At 35.3% G+C, this 26,181-nt stretch overlaps 1 protein-coding gene across 8 annotated transcripts in view; it reads left to right on the forward strand.

The window, feature by feature from the left end:
- The window catches only part of NR2C1 (nuclear receptor subfamily 2 group C member 1), a 45,056-nt gene that overhangs the window by 9,686 nt on the left and 9,189 nt on the right, over positions 1-26,181 (forward strand). For 3 of the 8 annotated variants that reach the window (XM_082418993.1, XM_082418997.1, XM_082418991.1), the window contains exons 3-11: positions 1,505-1,735; positions 4,766-4,847; positions 6,052-6,231; positions 7,308-7,455; positions 7,556-7,646; positions 12,122-12,306; positions 13,512-13,677; positions 19,076-19,197; positions 22,014-22,073. In XM_082418993.1, the coding sequence (XP_082275119.1) occupies positions 1,505-1,735; positions 4,766-4,847; positions 6,052-6,231; positions 7,308-7,455; positions 7,556-7,646; positions 12,122-12,306; positions 13,512-13,677; positions 19,076-19,197; positions 22,014-22,073 (1,265 nt within the window). The remainder of the gene's footprint in view (positions 1-1,504; positions 1,736-4,765; positions 4,848-6,051; positions 6,232-7,307; positions 7,456-7,555; positions 7,647-12,121; positions 12,307-13,511; positions 13,678-19,075; positions 19,198-22,013; positions 22,074-26,181) is intronic. The other 5 variants (XM_082418994.1, XM_082418996.1, XM_082418992.1 and 2 more) reach the window with 4 other exon arrangements.

A 26,181-nucleotide genomic window follows, 5' to 3' on the forward strand; every position in this document is an offset into this window, starting at 1 on the left:
CTATGCAAAATAAAATTGACAACAGTTAAAACTGCAGCCAGAAAAATAGGATATGGTAGAAATAATGGTCGACAAAGGAAACTCAAATTGGCAGCAGCCATAATCAGTACCGTCTGCTCTAGACAGTAATTAGTGATTCAGAACTTTGCTGTAAATTTTGCATAGAAAATAGTCTTGATGAAAATAATTTCAGAGAAATAGAAAAAAGTTGGAAACAAATCAGCTTTGCCATTTTAAAATTGAATCAAGGAATTTAATTGGCTTAATGAGTTTATTCTGTAAAGTATTTGCCTAGCAACAACAAAAACTATCAATGCTAGGCTGTTCTTTTTGTTCGTGAACTTGCTCTTCCCCAGACTACTCCATCTCAGTAGATGGCAATTCTGTCCTCCTAGTTGGTCAGGCCAAAATTTTATAGTCATCCTCGACTCTTCTTTCCTCATATTCCACTTCCAATCCATCAACATATCTTGTCAGCTCTCCCTTATAAAATATCCCAGATCTAATCGTTCTTCACGGCTAGCATGGCTGCTACCCTGATCTCAGCCTATATCTCTGCCCATATACGATACCCAAGTGCTGCCAGTGTCTGTGCAATAGCATCCTATCTGGCCTCCCTTAATTCTGTTCTTGAACATTCATAGTCTGGTCTTCACACTAAATCTAGAATGATCCTATTTGCAAGAGATCCTGCCACTTCTCTTCTCTGTAAACCCTTCAGTGGATCTCCATGTCATCCAGTAGGAAATCAGTCATTTTATGGCCTACAAAGTCCTATTCAGTCTGGCCCATTTTGTCTCTCAGATCCCACCTCCTACCATAAATCTCTCTCTCCCATTCTGTTTCACTCACACAGCTCTCTTGATGTGCTCTTGCCTCAGATGTATGGAACACACTATTCCTGCCCCACAGGCTGCTGCTTCTCCCTGGGATGCACTTCCCCTAGCTAGTTCTAAGCCTTGGTCTGCTACTTCACTCAGCTATGTGCAAAAATGTCATCTCCTCATCACTGTCATTCCATCAATGACTCTCTCACCTTATTCTGCTTTATTTTACTTTGTAGCACTTAATACCACCTGACAGTATTATTTGCTTACTTGGTTTTTATCTGCCTTTCCTCACTAAAATAAAAGCTTTATGAGAATAAAAATTTTGTTTATTGCTGTTTCCAAGGACTCAGAACAGTGATTGGCAAATAGAATGTACCCAATATATGTTTGTGTAAATGGAAGGTGAAAAGGAGAGGAAGGGAAGGAATCAAAATAGTGAGGTCCATGTGTTCTTACTATTGTACCTTTATTTGCACATTTGTTTATTTCTGTAAGATAGGATGTTGAAGTAGAATTGCTAGATTTAATGGTGTGTGTGTATGTGTATTATATTGAATGTATGTATGTAATGGTATGCTTTTCTAGTCTAGCTTTGTCTGAAGGTATGAGAAAATTGTGCTTAGAGAAGAAAAAAGATTAAGTTGACTTGATTACTAATGACATGATTGTGTTAGATTGTTACAGAGCAGCAAACTGGCCAGAAAATCCAGATTGTGACAGCACTTGATCATAATACCCAAGGCAAACAGTTCATTCTGACAAATCACAGTGGATCTACTCCAAGCAAAGTCATTCTGTCCAGGCAAGATTCTACTCCAGGAAAAGTTTTCCTCACAACCCCAGATGCAACAGGTGTCAACCAGTTTATTTTTACAACTCCTGATTTGTCTGCACAACACCTCCAGGTAAATAACTAGAGTTTCTTTTTATCTTACCCTTGAAAAACATAAAAAGCATATCATAAGTGTAAGTCCTGAACATTAAGACTTTATGTCCTGCATGTTCAGTAGGAAAAAATCTTGCATAAAGTTATGTGCTGCCCTCGCCTACGAGCCACTATTCTTTTCCTCAAACATCCTCACACCCATATATTTTGGTGGGTTTTTAGTGGCTTACAGTAAGAGCCAACCTGGCTAGTTCGGGCAGGAGAGGATTTAGCAAAGAATGTAGAGAGCTCAAAGAACTGTTAGAAAGGCTGAAGAAGAAACACTTGTAGGTCAGGTTTCCAAGAATAACTACTGGAGCATGCTTCAGAACTTCTTCTATGTGACCTTCTGCTTCTGCACAGTTAGGAAACTTCCAAATCAGGAGCATCTACAGAATTCTGTAGCTGCAGTTTCCAGGACCAAGATGCCTGTGCCTTGAACAAGCAGCTGCCAAATCAAGAAGTTGATATTCTAGCTGCCAGCTTTGTCACTTTTGCTTCCTCTTTTGTCAATCAACTACATCTTCATTGATGTAGCAAGCAGTCTATCATGGTTATGCAACTGTTTTTACCATTGGTTGCTATGTTTAAATACAAATACAATGAACCCTTAAGTTTGCCTCCAGAGACTTTGAGGAGGGTGAGTGCCAACTTAAAATTGGGCTCTGTATTTTGTGATGAAAAAACTGATTTAAAAAAATCCCTTTTAGGATTGAAAAACTCCAAATTCATAAGATACAAAATTATGCCTATGTATCCTGATCGGTTCTATTATTCTTCCAATTACATAATTTATATTATTTTTAGAAACAGCTACAGTAGAAAATGGATAGGATATATAAAATTATCTTATCAGAAAGACGGAAGTCACTAAAAAAAGTATAACATTATCCATACTTTAATTTCTGTATTTTCTTAATTAACAGACTCGATTTTTTTTTTTAGAACAGTTTTGTGTTTACAGAAATATTGAGCATTTAGTATAGAGAGTTCCCATATAATCTCCAAACACACAGTTTCTCATGTTATTAATATTCTACATTAGTGTGATACAGTTGTTATAATTAATGAACTAGTAGTATTTATACATCAACTGCAGTCCATAGCTTTCCCTGATTTTTACTTAATATCCTTTTTTGTTCCAGGATACCGTACTACATTTGTCATGTTTTCTTAGACTCCTCTTAGCTGTGACAGTTTCTCAGACTTTCCTTGTATTTGATGATTTTGACAGTTTTGAAGTATACTGGTCAGGTATATTGTAGGTTGCCCCACTGTAGGACTTTGACGTTCTTTTTTTTTTTTCATGGTTAGACTGGGGTTGTGGGTTTTGGGGAGGAATATCACAGAGGTTAAGTGCCATTCTCCTCATATCATATCAAGGGTACTTACTATCATCATGTTTTATGACTGGTGACATCACCTGGCTGAAGAGGTGATATAAGATTTCTCCACTTTAAAATTACTCTTTTTCAAAAGACTTTATTTAAAAATTAAGATGATATTGGTACTTTGCCTATGTTATGGATCATCTCTAAGAGCAATGAAAGAGACACAAGTATAGGATGGAATCTCCTGGACCAAAAAGATTTGATTTCTGGTCTGGTGACCAAGATGGGATGTGGGCAAGCCCATTAACCTCTCAGTGTCTCTTCCACCCTTAGGAATAATAGCAGATAAAATATTAGCACCATTTGCAATAGATATGCTATTAAAGAAAAGAGTGATACTTGTCATAGATGCTTTCAAAGGACATCTAATACCAGAAATTGTTGGTTTATTTGTTTAAGTTTTCATTGAAGACTGATTTTTATGGTGATATAAGAAGAAATGATGCCACTATAACATAGTATGGGGCCGCTATTTTATTTTATTTTTTATTTTTAAATTTTTTTTGGCTGTGCCTCTTGGCTTGCAGGATCTTAGTTCCCCTACCTAGGGATCGAACCCGCATGCTTGGCAGTGAAAGTGCGGAGTCCTAACCATTAGACTGCCAGGGAGTTCCCTGGGACAGGTATTTTAATGACTGTTCAAAGTTTTTAAAATCAGAATTATTCCTGAAGGCATTCACACCCCTAAGAGAAGAAAAAGAGTCAAAGTAGAGGTTTATTTTGTGGGCTGTTTTAAAGCAGGGGAAGATGTTTACTAAATGATGCATTTTTTGGCTTGAATTTGTTCACATTTCAAAAGATTGAAAAAAAATGACAGAAAGATTGAAGGATAAACCTAAAAGAAGAAACTAGTATTTCTTTGCCAGTATTACATTAGCTGTACCTAGTGATGAGCTCTTAATATAATTTAAAGAGGTTTGGTGATTTGCCCAAGGCCACCCCACCTAGTCCCCACTAACTTGCTGTCATTAACAGACTCCAGAGTCCATGCTCTCAACCTCTACACCTAACCCAAACCTTAGACAGCTCGATGAAAAGTTTATACCTTTGTATATCAGTCATGTTCCATAGTTATAAGTAAATGCTTTAACATATTTTTTTCTTTATAACTCCTTTTCTATTTAAAAAATTCAGATTTATCTTTTTATGCTGTTATAGCTTACTTTAGTCATGTTATTCCATGTGGAAATGTTCTGAGTTATTCAAAGACAAATGTCATGATAGGACTGATAACTGCTGCAGTACTTTAATGTGTTCCATATGAATAATAAATACGTAATGGGTGAGATGCGGTAAAAAATACTCATGTATTTGTGTGTTTAAGACTGTTTACTTTAATGAAATTGTTATGGAACAAATTATTATTGAACAAATTAAAAAGGTATTATTTCTGTCTGTGCTTTTTATAACATGGGAATTTTAATCTATATGTAAAGAAAATTAAGAATACTTTAATCGATGCATGCCTAATAATAGAGTTCAAAGTTTCAGAATAACTTATGAAGAAGAAAGCAAAAAGTAAGATTGACTGAATGTTCTTTTAAGTTTTTACATGAGAATATTGCTAAGTAACAACAAATTATTGTGTTTTTGTTTGTTTGGGGGGGGGTTTTCTTTAGCTCTTAACAGACAATTCTTCCTCCGAACAAGGACCAAATAAGGTTTTTGATCTTTGCGTAGTATGTGGAGACAAAGCATCAGGTAACATTAAAAATAACCTCCTATATGTGTTCTCTTGTTAAAAATAACTATCTCACTACCATGTTTCTTCTACTGAAAGTAAAAAGAAAAAGAAGCAGGTTGTTTTTATGATTCATATGTGTAGCCTATGAAATTTAACTGATTTTTCCCCAGAGCTTTTTATTCTCCTAAAGGTTTTTTATTTCAGTGCAGTTTAATGTGATCTTGCAATGACATAAAATGCATATTTCAAAGAGTTATGTTTAAAGACAGTTTCACTTTTTGAAAGTAAAGTGAACATGTGGAAATTTTTCTGAATGTGAAACCAGTTTTGTCAAAGGAATTGCTTAAAAATTAGTTGTGATCCTTAATAACATGTATAATTAGGTTGTTAATGTACCTGTTGAGTCCTGTTCTCATTTCCGGAATACAGAGTAACAGATTATTGAGGTGGAAAAGCTCTGGTTAACCTCTGTGTAATGCTCTGCATAGCTGAGCAGGCATTTCTCCAAGCCTATTTCTAGTACTCAGGGTTATGCCATTTTAGTTCCTTCATGCCAGAAATACACACCCATATTTGTTCATATAGATTCACAAGTGCCAGTGGGATAAGTTTAAGGGCCCAGCTTGTTTTCTTTAATCTTTTTTATCTTTTCCATAGCTTCATTAAAAAAAAACCTCCGCTAGAGCTTTTCCCAGAGTATATTCAGTTTGTTAATAGTTGTGCCAGAGAGATGGTTTGTGAAACGATAGGCTTATCAAAGTATAACAGATTTCTCCAGAAATTTAAAAAGTGCAACTCACAATGAGGAAAGATTATTAGATTTCAAATACTACGTGACATTATATTCTTTTTTTGGAGCAAAGTTTTTAGAATAAAATAACTTTTTACAGTATATAACAGAACTATAATTTGTAAGTGATCTCAGAAGTGAAAATAGTTTTTATATCATGGGGTTATGGGTGATTTTGTTTCTTCTCTTTCCCAAATTTTCCATGCCATTGTTAAGATTACTTTACAAAATTTAAAAACTCATACTGTAATATATTTTATCAGAGAATAAGTTTGTGCCATTCTCTGTTTGGTAATTCCTAAAAAAAAATTTTTATGTCATAAACTCAGAAATCTCAGTTTCATCTCATGTTTAAAGGGAAGAAATGGGCTTATTTCATTTCAGTTCTGAAATATGTGACTTTTGTGTTTTCTTAAACATTTTGTCTCTAGGGCGTCATTATGGAGCGGTAACTTGCGAAGGCTGCAAAGGATTTTTTAAAAGAAGTATCCGAAAAAATTTAGTTTATTCATGTCGAGGATCAAAGGACTGTATTATTAATAAACACCATCGAAATCGTTGTCAATACTGCAGGTTACAAAGATGTATTGCGTTTGGAATGAAACAAGACTGTATGTATTAGCTTTAAAGGAGAGAATACTTTTTAAGAATTCAGGCACACTCTTAGAAGTGTGTTAAAATTAACACATTAAAATATGTCAAATATATATGGTTTTTAATTTAAAGTTTTCCAACTAGAAATATAGAAATATGTGAATATGTATGTATTTTTTATACATTCAACAAATCTTTATTGAGTGCCTATATGCCAGGCATGTATTTTTAGTTTGAACATGGTAATAATAATAATAAAAAACCAACTAACTAGATACAAGTTTAGTTTTTGATTAAACTATCAATACTAAAGTGATTAATAAGGTAATGACAATAGCTAGTATTGAGTTCTCATTATGCTTTCCTCTGTGTATAGCGTATGAATTAACTTATTTGTGTTCACAGCAAAATTCTCAGCAGATGCTGCTGTTATCCATTTTACATTTGAGTGAACAGAGGAAATTTAGTAACTTGCCCAAGGTCACACAACTAATATAAGTGGCAGAACTTGGACTTTAATCTTGGCAGTTTTGTTTTTCTCAGAAAATGTATATTTAACAGCTACAGTATACCATCTCCCAAGTATCATGAAATAAAATTGCTATAAAATAAATGAAATATATTACCTCTGTTTTATAAATGAAGACTAAGCAATTGAATTGCTTCTCAAAAGTCTCCCTGCCCTTAACTGAAAAAAAGATTTAACTTGGGTCTATTTGTGGTTCTCTATTAGTGTTGTTTTCAGTTGGTTAAATATTACTTCATGTTTTAATACTCTTATATAGGTAAGTAAAGGACTCCTAACTTCAGGTTTCCTTCTTGACAGTGAGCTTTTAAAAAATAGGAGTTCTTCTACATTTCTGCCACGGCTGGGGCAGGGAGAGAAAAGAGAACAAGAGATGCACATTGGCCAGTTTTACTATTTTGAAGCAACTTTGTTGAACTTGCAAATAATTTCTAAAGATTGATGGTTATCTTTGGAGTTCAGTTACGGTAACCATGTCTCCCATTAGCAGCACTGCTGACCTAAAGCTTACATTTGTAATTGCCTGTAAATTCTGCATTGTGATATAAGTTTGACACATTTTTGTAGCTGTTCAGTGTGAAAGAAAACCCATTGAAGTATCAAGAGAAAAATCTTCCAACTGTGCCGCTTCAACAGAAAAAATCTACATTCGAAAAGACCTTCGAAGCCCATTAGCTGCAACTCCAACTTTTGTAACAGATAGTGAAACTGCAAGGTATAGTAAAAACAACCAAAAACCACATATATTAAGGAGCTGGTAATTTGTTTTTCTTCCCAGTGAAACTAAGGCTAAAATTTGTACTTATTTGTTACAGGTCAGCAGGACTGTTAGATTCAGGAATGTTTGTGAATATTCATCAATCTGGCATAAAAACTGAGTCAACTGTGCTGATGACACCAGATAAGGTGTGTTTAGTACAATTAATTTAAAGCTTAAAATTTTTTAAGCTTTTAAAATTTTTTCCTTTTCTCCTCCATCAATTTGGCCAATAGATTTGGTCTTAAAAATTCCCTGTTACAAGTTGCGCTTTTTTTTTTTTTTAACTTAAATTATCATCAACTATTTGGTAGTGTCAGATGACAAAACTAAAAGATTTTAGTGATGAGTTTGATGTCCCTTATCTAAGGGAAAACAATCCATGGATTAGCAGATTACAGTGCTCACAAGCAGTGGAACACTCTTCCAGAGGAAATTTAGTCAAGAGTGAGTTTTACAGAGCATTTGAAGCAGCAGTGAGGAAACAGGGCTTAATTGGCTCAGAGGTTGGGGATTCTCTTGTGAATCTATCGAGTCCTGTTGTCTAGGGTAAGGTGAGCTCACTAAAGCTGGAGCAGGAGGATTGTGACTGGTGTATGATAGGTTTCCTTGACAGGTGTTTCCTTTAAGTGCAAACTGACTTAGGTTTAGGTTTGTGAAGTGGACCAGGTCACTAGAGCAGCCTCCGTTTTGCCAGTCCTGATAATACAAATTAACTTTATCAGTAGAAATGTTCATTATTCCACTAGAACAATTATAGCTTCAATGTGAAAATGACAAACATTTAAATGTCTTCATTTATTTTATTTTATTTATTTTATTTTTGGTTGCATTGGGTCTTCACTGCGCGCAGGCTTTTCTCTGGTTGTGGTGAGCGGGGGCTACTCTTTGTTGCGGTGCAACGGGCTCCTCATTGTGGTGGCTTCTCTTGTTGCAGAGCACAGGCTCTAGGCGCACGGGCTTCAGTAGTTGTGGCACGCGGACTCAGTAGTTGTGGCTCACGGGCTCTAGAGTGCAGGCTCAGTAGTTGTGGTGCACGAGCTTAGTTGCTCCGCGGCATGTGGGATCTTCCTGGGCCAGGGATCAAACCCGTGTCCTATGCATCGGCAGGCAGATTCTTAACCACTGTGCCACCAGGGAAGCCCTCTTCCAGGTTTCTTTCATCTTGAAATAAAAGTCCTCAGAAATAGAAATGTATAAGTATAAAATTCTTTATATTCCTTTTGTGTTCTCCTACAGATTTTATAGTGTTAAAATACTTAAAATATTTCAGGTGAAGAGAAATTCCTAGCGCACCTCTCAAAACATTGACTTGAGTCAAAAATAGGAATAGGGTTGCATGAGCTCTCATATTATGTATCCAGGTCATCTGGGTTCTCTTAGAGTGTTGGAGCAGCTCTTTATTAAGCAAGGCGTCTAAAAGAAAAAAGGTTTGCTTATTTAGATCCAGCATGTAGAGTTTCTCTAGTGTTAAACATTTTTCCTGAAGACAGATTTCAGAGAGACTATGAATAGTGTTTCTCTCAGGCTATAATGTGATCTGGTTTCATATGGCCTATAAGATTATTCAGTCTATATATGGCCAGATTTATGCTGTTATTTGTTGCTTGATACTTTAAGGCACTCTTAATACTTGTGCTCTGGAGTCAAATTTCATCTGCCATTTATTAGCTGCATAACCTTGGGCAAGTTATTTGACCTCTTAGTGCCTCAGTTTCTTTCCTCATCTGTAAAATAAGGGGTAATAAGAGTGTCTACCTTACAGGCTGAGCTTTAGCATGTTGTTATTAATTGAGGAGATTTGGTATCTTACCATAAATATGCATCGTGAGGAATTACATACAAGATTTCACTTATCCTTATCTACATGGTTTGTGCTTAGAATGGTAGTTATAATTTCATTGACATATTACATCCATTAGGAAAGGAAGAGAACTAAGTTTTGTTGAAAAATTACTATTTACCCAGACACTGTAGTTTTCTATATGTTTTTATATTAAATTGTATTAACAGTCTTATGCGGTTAGTTTCTGACGAATGGTCCCAAAACTGTCAAGTTACAATGTGAGATCTTTCCACATTAAACATCTAGTTAGATACACATGTTATGAAATGGAAGAGATTATGTAAGTGTTTAAGTTTTAGTTGAAAATTAGAACACCTAAAAATGTTAACTCCTTTTACTCATATATATAAAAGAAGGCTGGAGCAGTGGTTAGGAGCATGGGCTTTCCAGTCAGACAGTCTGACTTCCCATCCTGCCTCCAGTGCTTAACTGCTGGAATGACGATGGGTAATTCTTCTTATCAATAATAAAGGGATGATGATTCCTATTTCACAGGGTTGTTGTGAGGATTAAGTAAAAAAACATGTAAGTAGCAATCCTGTAAGAAACTCAGTAACTAGTGGATTACTCAGTAAATGATTCTAGGACCATTCATTAATTTGGGGAGAGCACAAAACTTATTTGCCTACTTATTCAGTGAAATCAATTTCACATAAACTAAAGAATTGATAGAAGAAATGAAGTTCAGGACTTCCCCGGTGGTGCAGTGGTTAAGAATCTGCCTGCCAGTGCAGGGGACACGGGTTCGATCCCTGGTGCAGGAAGATCCCACATGCCGTGGAGCAACTAAGCACGGGTGCCACAACTGCTGAGCCTGCGCTCTAGAGCCTGCCAGCCACAGCTGCTGAGCCCATGTGCCACAACTACTGAAGCCCGCGCGCCCTAGAGCCCGCACGCTGCAACTACTGCGCCCACGTGCTGCAACCACTGAAGTCCGCGCTCCTAGAGCCCGTGCACTGCAATGAAGAGTAACCCCCGCTTACTGCAACTAGAGATGGCCCCCACACAGCAATGAAGACCCAACACAGCCCCAAAAAATAAATAAATAAAAATAAAAATTAAAATTAAAAAAAAAAAGAAATGAAATTCAAGGAAACATATGTATCATCTTAGGATTAATAACACTAAAAACAAAAACCGTAAGGGTATTATGAGGGGACTTTCTTGGTGGTCCAGTGGTAAAGAATCTGCCTTACAATGCATGGGACGTGGGTTTGATCCTTGGTCAGGGAACTAAGATCCCACATGCCACGAGGCAACTAAGCCGCATGCCACAACTGCTGAGCTCGCATGCCTCAACTAGAGCCCACGTGCCACAAGCTACAGAGCCCACGCACCCTGGAGCCTATGCGCCACAACCAGAGAGAGAAGACCTGCACGCTGCAACTAGAGAGAAGCCCGTGCACCACAGTGAAGAGTCCGCATGCCTCAACGAAGATCCCCCATGTGCTGCAACTAAGACCCAATAGAGCCAAAAAAGGAAAAAAAAAAAAAAAAAAAAAGCTATAATGAAAAATTTTAAGTATCTGTGGTCCTATCAATAGGCCATAGAAGGCAACGAAGGGCCTTTCATTAGGTTAGGGTAGAATAATTAGAGCATTTATAAAAGAATGACTAATGAATTGAAGCACATAAAATATATAAAAATCTGTGAATTTAAAATGATACTCAGAATTCATCTTTCATTGTGAGAGGTTGCTATGGCATTGATTCCTTGCTCTAAAAATAGATAAGTAAAAGGAAGAAAAATCAAGCACCTACCTGCCTTTCCTATACAGATTATATTTCTGGGTAGTCAGAGTTAAGGATAGAAAGTTTTTTTATAAAAGAATTATAATTTATATGCATAAAAAAATGCACATTAACAAAAATAAAAGTTGAAGACAAATAGGAAAACGTGCAATGTATAACAAAAGCCCAATATCTTAAATATGTAGAGACTTTCCAGCTACACAGTGCCTGGTGTTCAATGCATTTAACACAGTGGCTGGTAAAAGTTGGCATCCTAGAAGTCTGTTCAATAATCCACTTTCCTTTTTTTTCTCTTTTCATTAATAAAACATTAATTTTATCCTATATAACTTTAAAGTTTGTATAATAAGTTTTGGAAATTACTATAATAATACCAGAATTTTAATGCTAAAAAGGACTTGAAAGATCATCTAATTTAATGTCCTTTTACAGAGAAAACAATTGTTACATGGGTAGATTAGCCAATTAAGTGCAGTTTTTAGTTTAAAGTAACTTTTGTATAAACATTTCCTAGGAAATATACCTGATATTTTTTTTTTAATTTATTTATTTATTTATTTTTATTTATTTCTGGCTGTGTTGGGTCTTCGTTTCTGTGCGAGGGCTTTCTCCAGTTGCGGCAAGCGGGGGCCACTCCTCATCGCGGTGCGCGGGCCTCTCACCATCGCGGCCCCTCTTGTTGCGGAGCACAGGCTCCAGACGCGCAGGCTCAGTAGTTGTGGCTCACGGGCCTAGTTGCTCCGCGGCATGTGGGATCTTCCCAGACCAGGGCTCGAACCCGTGTCCCCTGCATTGGCAGGCAGATTCTCAACCACTGCGCCACCAGGGAAGCCCATACCTGATATTTTTAAACTTGTAGTTTCCTCAAGTTCCTCAAAGCTCAGAGCTCTTTGATTTTACTTTTTGGATTTCATTTATCTTAGAGTACTTTTCTTTGGGCATTTCATACTCTAGAATTAGATATTTCAGATTTAAAAGTTTACTGATACCAATTTGCAGAATTTTAATTTTTTTTTTTTTTTAAAGGCTGAATCATGTCAGGGAGATTTAAGTACATTGGCAAGTGTGGTTACATCATTAGCAAACCTTGGAAAAACTAAAGATCTTTCTCAAAATAGTAATGAAATGTCTACGATTGAAAGCTTAAGCAATGGTGATACCTCTTTGTGTGAATTTCATCAAGAAATGCAGACTAATGGTGATGTTTCAAGGTAAGGTCTGTTTTGATCATGTGTCCTTTTGCTCAAGTGTCCTTTAGTATTTCTTAAAATATGTTTATGTTAAATATTATTTACAGAAGTTTCAAAAAACATATTTCTATTAGAAAACTTAAGGCATAAGTAAATTTTAATTGAAAAATTCTATTCAATATAAAATGTCCAGCAGCTTACATTGTAAACAGTGAGCCATAAGTGAATATAAGATTAGAAATGTAGTCATAAAATTCAGGAATTTTTTTTCAATAAAGATGATAATTTGGGTCTGATTTTTCAGATATCTTAGTTGCCAGATTTTATCTTTTGTGTATTTAAAGTTAAACATTTGTCTTACTAGGCAGTCATGTTCATTTTCCCCACCAATTTCTAGTGGTGAAAATAGATTTTAAAAACTTAGTTGAATCAATTACAATTTTAAGTGTATACTTCAGGAAACTCGTATCAGAATTCTACTTTTCCTTCTTTGGGTATTAATACTTAGGTTGCAGAAACCAGATTTTTCAGGCTTTTTTCACACTATTCATCTTCTGAAATATTGAAGAAACTGCATTTAAGAGTCTCAAATAAGTACTTTGTTAAATATGAGATTTTAAAGAACTGTAGAAGGCATTTCATTGTAAAATATGGGGAGGTATTTTGACTAGTTAATTTGCTAATATTAATTATTTGCCATCCTGATCTCAAATTCTTGTAGTTCAGATATAGCTATGTTACCATAAGTTTTAAAGTATTCTCTGAATTTTTAAACAAAATTAAAACCTAACTTTGTGTTGTGTAGAATACAATAAAGTCAATATAAGTTCTTGCCCTTGTTTTTCTAAATAACTTCTGTATGTAAAATAAATGGGCTGATACCTTATAGTATCAAACGTATAACTTGTAAAAGCATATTTTCATACCAAAGCATAAGAATTTTTCTCCCCTTAAATTACATAAGTTTTTTTAAAAGACTTTAATTCTCTGGTAAAATACATTAATATAATAATATAGTTTTTCATACTATATATTTGAAGTTTAATTTGTTGCTTTTGGAGAGAGTGAGTCAAAGACATCACTGAAATAGAATGCTCAGTGATACACCGAAGTTCTATTTTCTAAACAATTTTTAAGGCCTAAATCTTAACTTCAGAATTTTATATAGAATTTTCATTTTATTGTGGAGATTGGCCAAGCTCATAGCTTCTGATGTCTCCTTATAGGGCATTTGACACTCTTGCAAAAGCATTGAATCCTGGAGAGAGCACAGCCTGTCAGAGCTCAGTAGAGGGCATGGAAGGAAACGTACATCTAATTGCTGGAGACTCAAGCATAAATTACATGGAAAAAGAGGGGCCACTTCTCAGCGATTCACATGTAGCTTTCAGGGTATTTCTCTCTCTATATATATATATTTCATAATTTTTATGTTGGTTACCATTTTGATTTTAATTGTCCTTTCAAAAATCAAAGTATATTTGTTGTGCTTTTAAAGTCAGAAATACCCCTGATAGAATTTGAGACAGCAGCTAAAACATATAAAATAATGGCTCAATAAAACATCCTGTTTATAAATCATAGTCATTGTATCAAATAATGTGTTTAAGAGTATAAAAGTTAGCTTTTAGAACATTTAGACAATTTTTTTCATTTAGACTCTATTAAATATAGTTTTGTTGATGGTGGTATTTTTAACTTAAGTATTGGCATTTGTGATATGTTGAATCCACTGGTTTATCCAATGCCTAGGTACTACTACTTTAGTGTAAACCAGTATCTAAGACCCAGATATTCTGCTTTTACCAAGTAACTACAAAGAACACAATTAATTATATATTGCCCCAATTAGCTAGCTCTCAGCATTCTTTTAAGAAGGTTAAAATTATTTAATTCTAACTTTTGGTTTTTAACTTTTTATACTTTAACCACTTGGAGAAGGTACATTTGTAATTTCTTTTTTGCTTCCTTAAATATGTTAATTTATGATGGAAACAATACATGTGGAATACTAGAAACAATGCATGTAGAATATTAGAAAATAACTTTCTGGCATTTGATTTGTCATTCAAATAATATTTGGACCACAGCTATAGAGAGGCTGACCATTGAGGCCCTACATTAAGACCCTGCTGTTTTGACCCCTCCATTTTAACCGCTCTTTATCTTTGCTCTGCCAGCTCTGGGTACTATTAGCGAATCATATGCAAGTGATTGCAAGTACTTTGGACATTTCAATTAGCAATGCATAGCAGTCCTGGAATACCTGAGGGTAGTTGCTCTTAACTTTACTATAGATTATAAATTTCCATGGATTTCTTATGAAAATATGCACAGTTATCAAATAGATATGTGTGCTACTGGCAGAAATAATGAACACAAAATAAATCTAACACTGGCCAGAACTGCATATGATAAAATTTATTCTTGTAAAATTTGACTTGTAGAAATGGCCCAGAGAAAACTCACAGTGACTTAAATAATAATGGCTGTAATTTGATATAGGCAATAAAACGTATCAGTGAAACCAGTCTTTATGGAACATTTCACCAAAGGTAATTTACATGGAAAAAATTAGAAATGTTTTACTTGCACTTTACAAGAAAAAATTTTATGGAGGCTTTAAGAACAGGCAGTGGGAATAATCAGTGTCATTCTTTAAAAATTTGTTTTGGACAGGTGAATTGGGGAAATCAGAACTTTTTTTTCCCTTCTAGAATTGGCTTTTTTCATTCTGTCTTTGACCTGCCATACTCTGGGTATCCTCAGAATCAGCACTGTGAAGTTTCTTGCTCTCCTGAAAAGGACAGCTCCTTCTTTCTCTGATTCTTATTTACAGCCTCTTGAGTTTTACTTTTCAGTGAGTTCCCAGCATGGTACTGTCATGATTAGTTCTTTCATTGAGGTTTTATGGTCATGAGTTTCAAGCCCTGATATCTATAATCAAAAATTCAGTCCTCCCAATTGCTGAACTAACTAGCATTTTGTTTCTCTCTGGCATTTTTGTGTACAGTGCAGTTTGCACATGCTTTCATGCACATTCTTTCATTTGAGCCTCACCACGGTCTGTTGAGAAACTATGGATTTTTATTGTTTTGTAAATGAGAAGAGATTTGGAGGCTTTCGTTGTCTTATTGAAAGCATTCCAGACATTAAGAAGAAATAGTCTAATATGTAACTTGCATTTTGATTCTGAAGAATCTAGGACAATAGTAATATTTAACATTTTTATTAAACTTTAGTTTCTGGTGTGATTTCATATACTTTATTCCACATGATTTTTTAAAATTTCCTATACAAATAATCAAGGTGGATAGAATTACCATTTAGAAATAAGCGTATGAGACAGAGGTAGGTATTTCTAGAACTGTTCTTCTCTGATGTTCATTATCTCAATATTAGAATCACAGTCCTTCTAGTCACCATGTTTGATGTTTGGGAGACATTGTCATTCTCCCCAAACCTCACTACCTTCCATTCCATAACAGAATCCTAACCATTCTGTCGTTTGAATTTCTCGCTTCCTCTTCATTTTTACTGCCATATTTCATTCCTTTAAAAATTTTTTACTTAAACTGTTAATAGTAATTAACCTTTGCTTCCAGTCTCCTCATCTTGTCCTGTGCACTGGTAGCAGAGTGATACTTGTTAAAAAAACAATCCAGTTATGCTTCTGTGCTGCCTAAAATTCTTCAGTAGTTTTCCATTGCCCATCGTTTCTCTGACATGCCTGTCCCTTTCTTGGCCCTTTCTATAGCTCATTCAGTTTCCATTTTATTCCTCTGTTGAGACTACAACACCTAGCTTAGTGGCTCACAGTGAAAGATGCAGTAATACGGTTGCTGAATTACTATGTAATCCAGGGTCACACAGCTAATTAATGACAAGTTGGAAGTATTATAGAATCCAGGTCTGCTAATTCAAGTCAAATGATTTTTTTATTTTATTTATTTATTTATTTATGTTTATTTATTTATTTATTTTTGGCTGCTTTGGGTCTTCGTTGCTGCGTGGGGGCTTTCTCTAGTTGTGGCGAGCGGGGGCTACTCTTCAATGCAGTGCACGGGCTTCTCATTGCAGTGGCTTCTCTTGTTGTGGAGCACAGGCTCTAGGCGCGTAGTAGTAGTTGTAGCTCGCGGGCTCTAGAGCACAGGCTCAGTAGTTGTGGTGCACGGGCTTAGTTGCTCCGCAGCATGTGGGATCTTCCCACACCAGGGCTCAAACCTATGTCCCATGCATTGGCAGGCGGATTCTTAACCACTGCACCACCAGGGAAGTCCCCAGATAACTTTAGAAGCTGTATCATTCAGCCTGTTTTCAGAACTGCTAGAAAGGTAATTGCAGACAAGTAATGACTTCTAAAATAGGTAGCCAAGTTTAGTTCATGTCAACACTTTAAAAATCATCTTAATATAATAAATGTATATAATTTGAAAAATGTGTTTAATTCAATTTATAAACCTGAAAATCCACAGGCATTTTTGGGAAACTTTAACACCTTTGTAGTAGAAATTCACCTTCTCTGTATAGAGGAAGAAATCTTTGTCTTTTCAGTCTAAAGGACCTGTTGAATGACTTATTTCTTCAGCTGACATTGGCTTTCTGATTGATATTGCTAGAGGTATATCTTGCTTTAAGAAAATTAAGTATGTAAAATAGATAAATTACAAGCCATTTCCTCTCTCTATAAAATAATACAACATGGCAGTCTTTTGAATAATGAGTTCTAGTATATATTGCAAGTGGTTTCAGTTTTATGATTAGAGCAACAGAGACTTTGCAACGTTGCCACCACTGTTGTGTAAATCAGGGTGCATCTGTACTCTTAGCCCTTATATCCAGGTTTTACATATTATAAGTATTTTATTTGTTTAAAAGTGATTTTAAACTACTTAGCAAAGGGTAATCTTGTTTTTGCATCTTATTCCTCCCCCCTTAAAACTAGTAATCTTTGGTAATCCCCAACTTTTCAGGCTTGTTTTCCCCTACTCACCTTAGACAGTTCTGAAAACGTATGATAGTTCCCAATTTGTTTTTCATATACTTATGTGCAGAAACCATTGCATCCTAATAATTATATTTATCATGCTTAATATCTGCTTACCTACAATTCTTTTAAGAATTGTCTTAAGTAATGTTATTTTAATTTACTGCTCCAGTAAACATTTCTTAAACGTTTAAAAAATTATCTTTTCACACATGGAATTTCAACTGTCAATTGCCCTGTTGTTTTATTACTTGACACCATTTATAAATAGATAAACCATTTATGGCTAATATTGAACAAAGGAAGTTAATATTTTTTGCATTTTTATGTAACATTTCCAGAGAACTTTGATATCATTTTGATGAAAACCTTTGATCTGTTTGGCATCGTAGACACCTTTGAGAATCTGATAAAAGCTATATATGCCTTCCCCAGAAAAATACATATGGACGTATCCACCCATCCCACCATAGAGGTAGCCACTGTTAACTGTGTGGTGTATCTCCTCCTGTCGCATATATATAATATAATACATATAAAATGTACATGTATATACCCATACTCTCTTCTTAACATAAATTGGGTCATCTACATATTATTTTGCTGTTTTTTCTACGTAGATGTCTGTGAAATGTTTTTCCTATGCTATCTCAGTTTATCTTACTAATTTTAATGCCTACAAGGTACCTTATAGCATGGATTATTCTTTTCCTTAGAGATAGAAGTTTGGGTTATTGCCAGCATTTAATTTCTCTGTTAAGAAGTGGTACTGAAATGGACATCCTTATATGTGCTTTTTTGTGCATGTATGCAAGTATCTTTTTGGAATAGAGATTTAGAAGTGGCATCGTTAGGTCATAGGATAAACTCAATTTTAAAATCTTGATAGATACAGCCAAATTGCCCTTCACTTTACCAATACTCAGAAGTATGTGTTTCCCTGTATCATTACCTATGCTTGATATTATTGATCATTTTAATAATTTTAAAATAGAAAAAAAGTTTCCTATGGATGAAATTACATTTCATTTATAGCAATAAAAGTTCTCTTTAACAAGATTTTCAAAATGCTTTTAGAAGTATTTTGATGTAGGATATTTATTTCCAACACATTTAAAATAATTACCTAAGGTCAGCAGTACAGACTGATAGATAGCCTGTGAGCATTATGGCCACAGACACATTTTGTTTTACCTGTAGATTAAATGGGGAGATTTTACAAAGAAGCTGCTCTTTGAAAAATTGAACGAGCTGGTAGTACTGAGCCCAGATTCCCATAAATTTTCAGTGTGTTGAATTCAAGTCACAGTCATGCCCTTTATCTGGGAATATGCACTTTCCAAATGGCATCAGTAGGCCCACTTCACTCATTACTCTCCTGACCCTGTCAGCATTTGAGTTTGTTATCCCCGTAGTCTAAATGAAAGGGACATTTAACATAAAGGATTGCCCCTTAAACTGAATTTGTTGTATATCACTGTTAGTGAAGGGAGGGAAGGAAAAGACATGTTGTTAGACCAAGACAAAAAGTGATTTTTAAAAAACAACCAGATGTTGTCATGGTTGGTATTTGTTAAGTGGAATTCTGCTTTATCTGAATTTGCTTTGTTAGAAACTATGGTCTTCTCATTTATTCTAAATCCTATTTTTAGCTGTAAAATCTAGTGACTTGGATTATTTCAAGATTTGCCTTGGGGTTAATATATTAGTTATTTGATATGTTTACATTTAACTTTTTCAAAGAAATGATGATTTAGAATTGTCCGACGTAAGATAATTTACCTCAGTCCCTGTTTGCACTAGCTCACCATGCCATCTCCTATGCCTGAGTACCTGAATGTGCACTACATTGGGGAGTCTGCCTCCAGACTGCTGTTCTTATCAATGCACTGGGCACTTTCGATTCCTTCCTTCCAGGCTCTAGGGTAAGTGTCTTGAAGTCCTTGAATATAAGTGTGATTTTCTAGCACAGATGTACATTAGGCAAGAACCTTTATTTTGGGAGGATTTGATTAAAGGGGGGAAAAATGATACAACATTATAACTTGAAATTTTGTCATTTATATGATGAATCATGGCAAGTGGTATTTACTGTATATTATTTTTATGTGGAAGATTATCCGAACTTCATAATTTGACTAAGTTAATAATTTGAATGAAGTAAATGCAGTGGAGCTGATAAATCATGGCCAGCATTTGTAATAGGCCATCTTTGATTGGCTTAAATTAGGGAGGCTCTAGGGATGTCTTAGGGTTGTCTCCTTCCACCACCACTGTTTCAGTGTCACCTCAGGCTTGTTAATAAGGTGCTGAAACTTGTATACACTGAATATGTTTGAAAATAGAATCATGTGGTTGCCCAAAAAAAAAGGGTAAGAGAATGTAAATTACCCCATAACACCACTGTGATGATTTGGAAGTTTGGTTCTGCCACTAAAGGGCACATCTGTATTCTGTTTGAATTAGATGGTAATGGAAAATGGTCTACTGTAAGAAACCCAAGCTTTATCTAAAGTTTGCCAGATTTATTTATATTGCTTTAAAGTAACTGGGATGAAGAAGCAAAGAGACTATGGAAAAAGTTAAGCCCATAGTTAGAAAAGTATTGTTTGAGTTGTAGGACCTTAGTCTACAATATGATTTCATAAACAGTTCAGTTTCATATCCTGTACATCTGTTTTCCCATTCGCCAAATAGGAATAATAACTGCTCATTCTTTATCCTTAGAGAATATTTTGAATATAACCAAAAAACATATCTGAATCATGACTGTAAAAGGCATATGTAGAACCCCACTATAATTTGACTTATTAATCAGTGTTGGATATACCATGCATTAAATCATGTACTTAAATAATATAGTTGCATAGACTAAAACCCTGATTTAGAATGGTTAACCTTCAATTTAAAATGATTGATAGCCCTCTCTCTCAAAATAACATTTAACTTTTAGGATTTCTCCAGTCTGCTTAAGAAAAAATTAAAATACAATGTAAATTTACATGTTAACAGTTTATTTATTTTAAAGCATTAAGTGTGATTCCCTAAGCTTGTAACTGGCATACATATGCCTTGAAAAGTAACCTGGTGATGTTTTTCATAATAGGCTATCAGTTATTCTAGTAAAAAACAAAAGGAAAGATGTAGCAGGGAGTGATTTGAATTCCTTGAGTTGGTTATAACACCATTGATCTTAAGTGTTTCTGTTAAGTTGAGTGTGATTATCCTATAGAAATAGTCCGAATGTTGGAGAAACCAGAAATAAAGCCTGGAGTTTCCAGTTACAATATAATTTTATAGTGGCAGCCACATTTCCCTGTGATCTGTATTGAAAAATCAGTTTCAGTGTAACTGCCACGGAACTCTTTGCAATTAGAATTAACTATTGTGTAGCATTTGAAGTCATTGATTGCTACATAAACTCTTATTTATTATCACTATCTAGATAATTTATAGTTTGAATTAATCAGATGGATGACAACTAAGTACTAATGATGGGAAATTCTTTTATGCTGTAATAAAAGCTATTCTGAGTCTCCTAGAAACTGGCATTGCTTGCATTTTTATCTCTAGATACAAAACTTGGAAACAAAGCCCTAATTTTACAGAGGGAAACAAAGCAACGTTACTCATTTTCTAAAAGTCAAGTTTGTTTTGGTCAGTTTAATGGAGGGGAACACTAGTTTAAAGAATCTTATACAGTGGATAGTTAATACTATTTGTATTTTACAATCTTTCTCTGTTTTACAAGGATGTTGCTTTTCTGTTTAAGATTTGTAGTTTCAATACTTACAGGAATTCAGTTGTTTTTCAGTTCTATCTGCATAATTTAGGTAAGTGACTACAGTAATAGATTCAGTTGGGGGGAGGGGCACTGGACATGATTTGTCTGGAGTAAAGGCAGCAGTCCTCTTTAACTAGATTCTTGTAACCAAAAGTTCCAAGCTATCACCATTTGCTACAGGAGACTTTACTGAATAATTTAAAAACCTTCCATTAAATGCTAACCCTGGAAGTTTACTCTTTTAAAATCCCACTGAAACAGAGTAATGTTTACTATAACTGTGGGTTTGAAACGAGTTCTCTTGCCATATCACTACTTTTCCCTAAGGAAAAAACAGATGCTACCAGGTAAAGTGTAATGCCTTGCTTATATAAAGCCAAATAGTTAGGTTATCCCCAGGTATAGGTGAGTTCAAAAGTCATATTCCTTTATCAAAATAAATAGTATAAACAATGATCTGATCTCTAATTATGAGTACTACATACATATTTTTATGAACATTAACAATCTAGTACAATTGTTAGAGGAATATACTTATATCTATTTGTGAAAGAAGTTATGTTTACTGTTATGCAACTTATTACTTTTAATTATTAATACTTGTGTTGCACCTGACTACCTCCTCTACCCAGCTCTTTTTGCTTCTCAAAGGAAACATGTTTTGAAAATAGGTGGTATAATGTAACTACAGTAGTCATTTGTTTGTTTTCCCTAACAAGAAAAAACTGGCAGCACACATGCCCTTACACCACAGATATTAGCCTTGAATGGAGGAGGTCTCTGCTGAGAAATTTGACTTTAGCATTTTACTTGCTAAAATTTGTAATGATTTATTTTTAAAAAGCCTAGACTTTGACCACCTCGGTTCAAATTCTGGATTTATTCATTTGCTAGCTCTGTTACTTAACTGAGGCTCCACTTCTACATCTGTAAATTAACAGAAATGCTTCCTTGCAGGTCATGCTACTTAAGGGAGCTGATCGGTGTAAACTCCTTCAACACAGTGCTGCTGACAAAGTAGATAGTAAATGCTCATTTTCCTTCATACTCTTAGGAACCTTATTTTTAAAGGAGACTTGCTGTTTTTCTTTCTGAATGAACTTTGAAGAAACATACTTGAACAATGTAGCTAACTACACTACAAGGATTTTATGTTTTGGATAAAAAGTGTAAATAGAGGGACTTCCCTGGAGGTCCAGTGGTTAAGACTTTGCCTTCCAATGCAGGGGGTGCAGGTTTGATCCCTGGGCCGGGAGCTAAGATCTCACATGCCTCGTGGCCAAAAAACTAAAACATAAAACAGAAGCAATACTGTAACAAATTCAATAAAGACTTTAAAAATGGTCCACATCAGGGCTTCCCTGGTGGCGCAGTGGTTAAGAATCCGCCTGCCAATGCAGGGGACGTGGGTTCGTGCCCCAGTCCGGGAAGATCCCACATGCTGTGGAGCGGCTAGGCCCGTGAGCCACAACTACTGAGCCTGCGCGTCTGGAGCCTGTGCTCCGCAACAGGAGAGGCCGCGACAGTGAGAGGCCCGTGCACCACAATGAAGAGTGGCCCCTGCTCGCCGCAACTGGAGAAAGCCCTCGCACAGAAACGAAGACCCAGCACAGCCAAAAATAAATAAATTAATTAATTAATTAAAAAAAAAAAAAGAATCCTCCCCTCTGGCCAGTTTTGTTTATTTAATATCCTTCAATTCTGCTATGTGCAGAGTTCCATGCCCCTAATAAAATTTAAAAAATAAAAAAAATAATAAAAAAATGGTCCACATCAAAAAAAAAATCTTAAAAAAGAGGTAAATAGATATCTTTCTATAATTGATCTCTGCGTTTAGCTCTTTCACTTTTCCTTTGGAAACAAAATAATATGGTGGTTAATTCCTCAATTGCCACTTTTCATCTTTTTTCCTTAGGGGTACTCATCCTTTGCACTGATACTCGTTAACGTTTTTTCTGAGTCTTCCTCAACAATGCCAATGTATTTTCTTACTAAGAGCTGTAGCACAGGCCATTAAAAACTTTGACTTTTTTAATCAGTTGGCTCTGTTCTTTTCCCTGTCCTTTGTTCACTGGTTGATTAACTTGGTTAGCTGTTTCCTCTTTTAAACTTCAGGATCAGAGGTTAAGGTGAAAACCGTATTACTTCAGACTTTTCCATCATGTTTGCTTTTAAGCTTTTTCTCATGTTTGTAAAATGTTAAAGTAATACTGAAGTATAGAAATATAAAGTAAAACTTTACTCTCCAGAGGTAACTAACCCCACTGTTAAAGTTTGGTTTCCTACCAGATCTTTTCCATGCCACATTCAATCAAATACACAAACACTTAACACATACTATTCTTTGCCTTTCTTTTTACACTTATATAATGGACGTCTTATATCAGCGTGTATGTTCTCCTATTCTTCTTAATGGCTACCTAAGTATTCCATTTTACGGATTTATTATAATTTACTTATCCCCTATTAGTAAACATTTCGGTTGTTGCTAGTGTTTTGCTGGTGGTCGTGTTATATCCAAAGCTACAATAAGCGTTATAGCATTGTATATATATTTTTTCCTACTTGTATTAGTATTTCTACAAAATAGCTTCTTACAAGTGGAATTGTTGAGTCTAAGAGGGTATATACATTATAGTTTTTTGGCAGGTACTACCAAATTGTCCTCCAAAAAACTATTCAGTCAGTTTATGCTCATACAAGCAATGAATGGGAATGAATGCTTATTTCCTCACACCCTCCTCAATACTGGATTTTATCCATCTTTTCTGATAAATGAAAATAGTATCTTGTTATCTCTTAGTTCATTTGATTTAGTTTGAAATTGAATCTTTTTCTTTTTTTTCTTTTTTTGGCCACACAGCTTGCAGGATCTTAGTTCCCCGACCAGGGATTGAACCCGGGCCCTTGGCAGTGAGAACACGGAGTCCTAACCACTGGACCACCAGGGAATTCCCAAGATTGAAATTTTAATCATTTTTATATGGAGATTTTTTAAAAATTTATTTATTTTTTGGCTGTGTTGGGTCTTTGTTGCTGCACACAGGCTTTCTCTAGTTGCGGGGGGCAGGGGCTACTCTTTGTTGTGGAGTGTGGGCTTCAGTAGTTGTGGCATGCAGGCTTCAGTAGTTGTGGCTTGCGGGCTCTAGAGCGCAGGCTCAGTAGTTGTGGCAGACGGGCTTAGTTGCTCCATGGCATGTGGGATCTTCCCTGACCAGGGCTCGAACCCATGTCCCCTGCATTGGCAGGTGGATTCTTAACCACTGCGCCACCAGGGAAGCCCTATGTGGAGTTTAAAAATAATGATTTTCTCTTCATTTAAACTTTACTTTCAAATAGATTTTGATAGCCAATTTCTTATGGCAAGTAATTCTTCTCAGATACTGAATGGAAATGAGAGATCAGCTTGGAGATAAAATTTCACCTGAATAATTCCCAGTGAGAAAAATTACTTTCTATACTCTGAAGTTGACAATATTAGCATTTGTTTGAATATATTCAATTCTTAAATAAAATGTAATGTTGTAAAGGTGGCTATGGTTCTTAACTTCATGAATGATTTATGTTAAACATGCTGATTATCCTATGGATTATCCTAATTTTAAAGATTTATTAAGAAGAAAAATGTTTAAGTGCCTTTTATCAGGATGTACATATTTCCTATAGGATGTTCTTAGCACCTTAAATCTCTTTAGAGAAAGGGAAAAGAAATCTCATTCTTTTGTTATCTTGTTTATAATAAAATATATAGTTCTTGGTTTAAAGATTGCTTAATTGGAAAATGGTCGTGAGTTCTCACTTCTGCCTGTTCTGTATCCCCCACAATGAAAAATCATTTGCAGATTCATTTTATATGCTGTCTACTGTGCTGTTCACTGAGATACAGAAATGAATAAAGGAGTCTGTGCATTCAATGAGGTTTTAATCTAGTATAGGAGACAGATTCCTAAACCAATAAATTAGAATACCATGAAATAAGTATAAAATATGAGTATATTTATGGCACTGAAGGGGTGTGATTAACTATCTTGGGGAGAAGAATGTGGTAAGAGAATGTTTCAGTTAAAAAAGTGAGCTCTGGGACTTCCCTGGCAGTCCAGTGGTTAAGGCTCTGCGCTTCCATTGCAGGGGGCACAGGTTCGATCCCTGATCGGAGAATTCACATCCCACATGCTGTGCAGCGCAGCAAAAAAAAAAAAAAGTGAGCTCTTAGTTATATTTTGAGGGATAAATAGGAATTAGCCAGTAAAACAAATTGGGGAAAGCACATTCCAAGAAGGGAGGGCAGCATTTAGTAATTCAGTCATCAGTTTTTATTGAACACCTACTACATGCTGGTTATCACCTCAACAAGTTTACCATTGTTCTTCCCTCTTCCTGAAATACTAGTTCTCTAGGGTTTTTTTGTTTGTTTTTGTTTAAGTTCTTTCCCATCTTTCTCTACTTAGATGTCAGCCCCTCAGAAAGGCCTTCTCTCTACTCCCACCCCATTTTCCAATGCATCATCCTACTTTATAGTAATGTAGAATTTTCATTACCAGAAACTAATGTTTGTATAACCATATATATATGTGTGTGTGTATAATATTTATATAAAATATTTGAAGTGATTTTTTTTTAATATGTTTCCCTTCTGTTTCATGAAGGCAGACTTTATTCATCTTGTTTATTGCTTTTTCTCCAGTGCCTAGAACAGTGCCTGGCATATACTTTATTGTCATGGCCTATTCACATAATTCTTATATTTGTGTCTCATAACAACTCTTTGAGCAAGATATAGGACATATAGTGTCTCTGTATTTTATATAGTTAAGCACCTGAGACCCAGGACTCTTATTTGCCTAATTTCAGTCAGTGGATCTAGGTTTTATAACCCTGGTGGCTTGATTCCTATTCCAGTACTTGTTCTACTTTCTCAAGCTGCTGAGATTTTTTTATTCAAAAACTCAGGAAAAGCCTTCTGACCTTTCTTATCTTTGCTAATCCCAGCAAAATCTTTGGTGTCTCATTTATGGGATACTTATATCTCATCTGAAACATAGAATAAACCAATTCTCCCAGGAAATTGGTTGGTTATCTGTCATCAGATAATTCTAACTGCCCTTTTTAAGAAGGTTTTTAAATG

This window comes from Balaenoptera physalus (assembly GCF_965194825.1).
Source record: "Balaenoptera physalus genome assembly, chromosome: 13".
Lineage (NCBI taxonomy): Eukaryota > Metazoa > Chordata > Mammalia > Artiodactyla > Balaenopteridae > Balaenoptera > Balaenoptera physalus.